This window comes from Coregonus clupeaformis, chromosome 29, assembly GCF_020615455.1.
Source record: "Coregonus clupeaformis isolate EN_2021a chromosome 29, ASM2061545v1, whole genome shotgun sequence".
Lineage (NCBI taxonomy): Eukaryota > Metazoa > Chordata > Actinopteri > Salmoniformes > Salmonidae > Coregonus > Coregonus clupeaformis.
In genome coordinates, this window is record NC_059220.1 from 12365516 (window position 1) to 12372437 (window position 6922).

The window sequence follows — 6922 nt, forward strand, 5'->3', positions numbered from 1 at the left end:
CCTGGGGTAGGGTAAGTCTTAGGTGGAAGTGCATCATTGATGAATATTGAATATGGCCCTCTGGGTCTCATATGGACCCTTTTCCTACTTTGAATTACACAGATTCGAATGTTACTCACTGGTGGCCCCTGTGGGCGTAACAGGGATACTGGAAGTCCAGTTATTACATGGAAAGACAGAGAAGACAGAGGTTTTTCCAGTGCTTGGCCTACTTTATGTTGCCAGAGTGCAGTTGCGTAATTTGGGTTTGATTCTTTGCTCCTCTGCCCCCAACTACTGAATTGGTGCTAAACCCGATCGTTTCCGCTCCCTTTAAGTCTTTAGTACTGGACTGAATCAGGTTTTGACGAGTGAGTCATTGCAGAGCAACAATTTTGCTGTCAAGTTCAAAGCTGAATCGTTGACTTAATTGCCTGTAAGGAAATACGGTACAGGCGCTGTAACTAGGTATCACCATCTATGAGCCACCTGATACTGGCATGCTTTAGTTTGTTTAAAGCAAAAGGAACACAGACGCTTCCTCGCTGCAAAACCAAGGCGCATGAATTGAGGAGCAAACTGAAGAGAAGAGGAAATGTAGCAACATGGAGGACATTGGAAGAGGATAAAAATACTGTGGTTTCTTTCATTTTGTTTCCCAGGCCCCGCTATCCCAGTCGGAGTGGACGTGCAGGTGGAAAGCTTGGACAGCATCTCAGAAGTAGACATGGTAGGTTGAAGCTACCCAATTTTTGTACTCCCAAGTTATGACGCAAAGACTTCAACTCCGCATTGTGGAAATAATGTTAGAGTAAAATCCCCACATTATTAACATTTAAGTCATAATTTCCTTTCTGCATCCAAACGGACGTGTTTTGTTGGAGTATTTTTTGGCTAGCTAAATCCCTTGTGATGTAACAGACTGTAACATATTGATAGTTGTTATTGACCATGCATATTGCTATTATTTTATAATGAGAGAGGGGTGAAAGAGGGAGTGAGAGAGGGAGGATATCTGTTTAGTGGTTTAGTGAGGAGGAGGAGGAGGGAGGAGGAGAAAGAGGAGGAGGAGGCATAAGTGGAGGAGGAGGAGGAGGAGGAGGAGGAGGAGGGAGGAGGCGTAAGTGGAGGAGGAAGAGGAGGAGGTTTCAGTCTCTTTGTAGTGAAGCTCAACCCCAGAGGTGTGAGAGGTTGCAGAGAAATGAAAGAGACTGATCTGAACTTATCTGCTCTGTCCGTTGACTTTCAGGCTATACTTAATTTCAGCCCCAACAGGATTTGAACCCAAAGTTCTGTAAGCTCTGACAGCTGGGTTTAAGACTTGCATTTATATAATATAGTACTTTTCTCAATGTCATAGCTTTATAATTCACTCATTGGATAACTCAACTCCAAATGTCCTCAGTAGCATAGTTACTATGCTAAAGTATGATGATTCACTGGGCATAGTTTTGCACAATCACTGGATGTGTTCGTTTTGCATCATAAAGTTTGTACATTTTAGACCATACCATTGGTCCACTCACCTGGGGTATTGGGAAATGTTAAACTAGCGCACCCACTGTTTCTCGTTTTCCGGTCATCCACACGTTAGTTAGACATTAAACCCTTCCCTTCCTCTCCTCTCCTCCAATAGGACTTCACCATGACCCTGTACCTGAGACACTATTGGAAGGACGAGCGCCTGTCCTTCACCAGCTCCACTAATAAGAGCATGACATTTGACGGGCGTCTGGTCAAGAAGATCTGGGTTCCCGATGTGTTCTTTGTCCACTCCAAGAGATCCTTCATCCATGACACCACCACAGTCAACATCATGCTCAGGGTTTTTCCCGACGGACACGTCCTGTACAGCCTGAGGTGGAGCTGGGATGCTTTGGGGACTAGGGTTGCAAAATTCCCATGTTTTCTAGAAATCCTGGTTGGAAGATTCCCAGAATCAGAAGTAGCAGGAAATCCAGAAACCTCCAAGCAGGATTTTGGGAAAACCTAGGCATTTTTGGAAAGTTATCGGAATTTTGCAACCTTACTCGGGACGTTGTGCGGGTCATTCTTTGTCATGCAGTGTTGGGATCAATTCAGATTTCAATTAACTTTCTAAATTGACGGATGCTAGTGCTGGGCTGGAACAAAAGCCTACACACACTGCTCCAAAGTGATTGACTCCTGATATTGTCAATACTGGAATGATGTACTTAGCTGTTGACGTAAGAATTTTAAATGTATTCAGTTTGGAATATTAATAGTATCCTAACTTTTTATACTAAATATAACATGGTTCTGTTCAGGATGTAGGTAGGCTGACACCTAGACAAGAAGATTAATTTGCATTTTGCTCCTGTTGTTTGTTAAAATTAGAAATGTGCTTCTGGCTGGTGATGTTTTTTTTTTTAATATGTTTTTGAAAACTAGGCCAAAATGTGAAGGTACTACTAAGTTGTTGTTTAATGCCAGATAGTTTGGCCTTTTATGCTGCTCAAAGTCATTCACCAGACAATGGATGCACGAATTGTGTTTTAATGGGTTGAGAACACGCTCATTGTTATTCATGACAGTGGCCCTGTTTTTCACATGGTCTACTACATACAGTTATAGTCAGTGGTGAAGTTTTGAATAGGTGTGTGTGGAACAGTAAGGACAACAGATAGGACCAACTTTATTTGGTGTTGTGAACAGGTGATTCAGTGTAGCGAGTCTGCACTCCAAATAATTCGATTTTCAAAGTTATTTGATGCTATTTATTTATTTCAGAAGGCAGAAAGAGCCAATAATATCTACAATAACGTAATGTTATGTGTTGTAAGGCTCATGGAGGAATCTTAAAGATGTTGATGTCACATCATGGATCTGTGTTGTCCTTACTGTACAGGGTGACAGTGACCGCAGCCTGCAACATGGACTTCAGCCGCTTCCCTTTGGACACCCAGTCCTGCTCCCTGGAGCTAGAGAGCTGTGAGTAGGCTAACTTTCAGAATTTAATAGAAAATCTTCATTGTCCTTAAATAAATATGTCAGGGCATACTATTTTGTATTTTTTGGTCTACAGTATACACAAACAGAACAGTATTATTGAGAATATCTACATGTTTTTAAGCTTTATGGAGATAGTGAAGAATTAGATGGGGAGACAGGCAAAGAGTAGAGACCCACAGACGTCAATTTCATTGAAATGACGTGGAAACAACATTGATTCAACCAGTGGGGAAAGTCAGAAAGGCTAAGGCAGGGATTGAACTCAGGACCATCGGGGTTATACATGTGCGTTTCCTGCTGGGGGTGTTACCACTGGCCACACAGGCACCACATTTATCTCTAATATTGGTTGTGCCCCCCAGATGCGTATACGGATGAGGACCTGATGCTGTACTGGAAGAGTGGGGATGAGTCCTTGAGTACGGATGACCGTATCTCCTTGTCTCAGTTCCTCATCCAGAAGTTCCACACCACATCTCGGCTGGCCTTCTACAGCAGCACTGGTAATAGTCACCATAGCCATGTGAGAATCACATATTCCCAGCAAAATTCTGGTAACCTTCCCAAAATTCCCTGGTTTTCCAGAAATCCTTGGTTGGAATCCTCCAACCAATATTTAGGATAAACCAGGGTATTTTTGGAAAGTTATCGGAATTTTGCAACCCTACCAGTGATATTATTATTGATCCATACCTACCCATTGTGTTCGTCCTCCTGTACAGGCTGGTACAACCGTCTCTACATCAACTTCACCTTGCGGAGACACATCTTCTTCTTCCTGCTGCAGACCTACTTCCCGGCTACCCTCATGGTCATGCTGTCCTGGGTGTCTTTCTGGATTGACCGCAGGGCCGTCCCAGCTCGTGTCTCCCTGGGTAAGATGCTAGCGCTATTATGGAAGATCAATATTCAGAAGTGTTACAGTTCATTCTGTTTCTAGTGCTGCTTAATCCCCTAATTGCCAGATGTCAGGCTTTCTGTAGTTTTTCCACATTGTATTTCAGAGGTTTGAACAATAAAGCCATCTCGGTCATATTTAAAGATAATTTGATTCTTTTGCCAGGGTCTGACTCACATAAAGAAGAGAGCAGACTTGAACTCTTATTGTTTTCTTCTCCTGTCCCCTGCAGGTATCACCACGGTGCTCACCATGTCCACCATCATCACTGGAGTCAACGCCTCCATGCCCAGAGTGTCCTACATCAAAGCAGTGGACATCTACCTATGGGTCAGCTTTGTGTTTGTCTTCCTGTCTGTCCTGGAGTACGCTGCTGTCAACTACCTGTCCACCGCACAGGACCGCAGGGAACGCAAGATAAGAGACGAGATGAGGGAGAGGGCCAGGTCACAGGTAATGAGATGCTACCACAGGACTGTGTGTCTAAAACCATTTTCGAAGAGAAAATCTGTATGTCTTGAGAATACAGTTTGCTCTTCATTTCATGCAGTTTGGTTGGATTAATAGACACTTCTGACACATTATACTTCCTCCCCTCTTCTACGGCCAAATCTAACACGCCAACACTTTCATTTTTGGTCAAATCTCTCATTGACATTAACTCATGATTTAATCAAAAGTTCAAATTACAGGCTTGCATCTCAAGTTAGTTTAGTTACATTTTCCCACAACCTCTGTCTTTCCCTCACCTTCTCTCCTGTCCTGCAGTCGCTGCCCTGCACCTGTGGCATGTCCCAGACCAGGACCATGCTATTAGACGGGACCTACAGCGAGGCGGACACTAATAGCCTGGCCGGCTACACCTCAGGAACTATGGGGCCCGAGGAGGACGTGGAGATGCCCCGCGACATGATGACTGAGAAGCAGCCTCCCGGAGAACACACAGTGGTCCACCTGTCTGCCAGCAGCGAGTTGACGACAACCAAGAAGAAAGGCATCAGGGCCCTCAATATTATCCAGAATACACACGCCATCGACAAGTACTCAAGGATGTTATTCCCTGGCTCCTATATCCTATTCAACATTATCTACTGGTGTTCCTACTGTTTAGGAGCGTAGAGTCTACTGTTTAGGAGCGTAGAGTCTACTGTTTAGGAGCGTAGGGTCTACTGTTTAGGAGCGTAGGGTCTACTGTATAGGAGCATAGGGTCTACTGTTTAGGAGCGTAGGGTCTACTGTTTAGGAGCGTAGGGTCTACTGTTTAGGAGCGTAGGGTCTACTGTTTAGGAGCGTAGGGTCTACTGTTTAGGAGCGTAGGGTCTACTGTTTAGGAGCGTAGGGTCTACTGTTTGGGTAGGGTCTACTGTTTAGGAGCGTAGGGTCTACTGTTTAGGAGCGTAGGGTCTACTGTTTAGGAGCGTAGGGTCTACTGTTTAGGAGCGTAGGGTCTACTGTTTAGGGCGTAGCGTCTACTGTTTAGGAGCGTAGGGTCTACTGTTTAGGAGCGTAGGGTCTACTGTTTAGGAGCGTAGGGTCTACTGTTTAGGAGCGTAGGGTCTACTGTTTAGGAGCGTAGGGTCTACTGTTTAGGAGCGTAGGGTCTACTGTTTAGGAGCGTAGGGTCTACTGTTTAGGAGCGTAGGGTCTACTGTTTAGGAGCGTAGGGTCTACTGTTTAGGAGCGTAGGGTCTACTGTTTGGGAGCGTAGGGTCTACTGTTTAGGAGCGTAGAGTCTACTGTTTAGGAGCGTAGGGTCTACTGTTTAGGAGCGTAGGGTCTACTGTTTAGGAGCGTAGAGTCTACTGTTTAGGAGCGTAGGGTCTACTGTTTAGGAGCGTAGGGTCTACTGTTTAGGAGCGTAGGGTCTACTGTTTAGGAGCGTAGGGTCTACTGTTTAGGAGCTTAGGGTCTACTGTTTAGGAGCGTAGGGTCTACTGTTTAGGAGCGTAGGGTCTACTGTTTAGGAGCGTAGGGTCTACTGTTTAGGAGCGTAGGGTCTACTGTTTAGGAGCGTAGGGTCTACTGTTTAGGAGCGTAGGGTCTACTGTTTAGGAGCGTAGAGTCTACTGTTTGGAGCGTAGGGTCTACTGTTTAGGAGCGTAGGGTCTACTGTTTAGGAGCGTAGGGTCTACTGTTTAGGAGCGTAGGGTCTACTGTTTAGGAGCGTAGGGTCTACTGTTTAGGAGCGTAGGGTCTACTGTTTAGGAGCGTAGGGTCTACTGTTTAGGAGCGTAGGGTCTACTGTTTAGGAGCGTAGGGTCTACTGTTTAGGGGCGTAGGGTCTACTGTTTAGGAGCGTAGGGTCTACTGTTTAGGAGCGTAGGGTCTACTGTTTAGGAGCGTAGGGTCTACTGTTTAGGAGCGTAGGGTCTACTGTTTAGGAGCGTAGGGTCTACTGTTTAGGAGCGTAGGGTCTACTGTTTAGGAGCGTAGGGTCTACTGTTTAGGAGCGTAGGGTCTACTGTTTAGGAGCGTAGGGTCTACTGTTTAGGAGCGTAGGGTCTACTGTTTAGGAGCGTAGGGTCTACTGTTTAGGAGCGTAGGGTCTACTGTTTAGGAGCGTAGGGTCTACTGTTTAGGAGCGTAGGGTCTACTGTTTAGGAGCGTAGGGTCTACTGTTTAGGAGCGTAGGGTCTACTGTATAGGAGCATAGGGTCTACTGTTTAGGAGTGTAGGGTTTACTGTTTAGGTACAGTATTGGCCCTGGTCAAAAGTAGTGCACTACGTAGGAAATAGGGTGCCAGTTGGGATGCAGACTATGTTCATCATATGAGTGTGTTTTACACACTCATCAAGGACAAGAGAGAGGCCAAGAGAGACTGCAATTGGTGTTTACATGGACATTTGATACTAATGGCCAATATTTAGGATGGACTTCTGACTGGGGCACTGGCCTATATGAGACTGATCTATACTGAACAAAAATATAAATGCAACATGCAACAATTTCAAAGATTTTACTGAGTTACAGTTCATATAAGGAAATCAGTCAATTGAAATAAATTCATTAGGCTCTAATCTGGGCAGGGGCACAGCCATGGATGGGCCTAGGAGGGCATAGGCCCACCCACT

At 45.1% G+C, this 6922-nt stretch overlaps 1 protein-coding gene across 1 annotated transcript in view; it reads left to right on the top strand.

Annotated features, from left to right (window-relative positions):
• The window catches only part of LOC121544303 (gamma-aminobutyric acid receptor subunit rho-2-like), a 28769-nt gene extending 23571 nt beyond the window's left edge, over positions 1 to 5198 (top strand). The window contains exons 3-9 of the mRNA XM_041854221.2: positions 642 to 709; positions 1616 to 1839; positions 2849 to 2931; positions 3315 to 3455; positions 3675 to 3827; positions 4083 to 4303; positions 4619 to 5198. Coding sequence (XP_041710155.2) covers positions 642 to 709; positions 1616 to 1839; positions 2849 to 2931; positions 3315 to 3455; positions 3675 to 3827; positions 4083 to 4303; positions 4619 to 4969 — 1241 coding nt within the window. The 3' untranslated portion in view covers positions 4970 to 5198. The remainder of the gene's footprint in view (positions 1 to 641; positions 710 to 1615; positions 1840 to 2848; positions 2932 to 3314; positions 3456 to 3674; positions 3828 to 4082; positions 4304 to 4618) is intronic.
• Positions 5199 to 6922: the final 1724 nt, after the last annotated feature.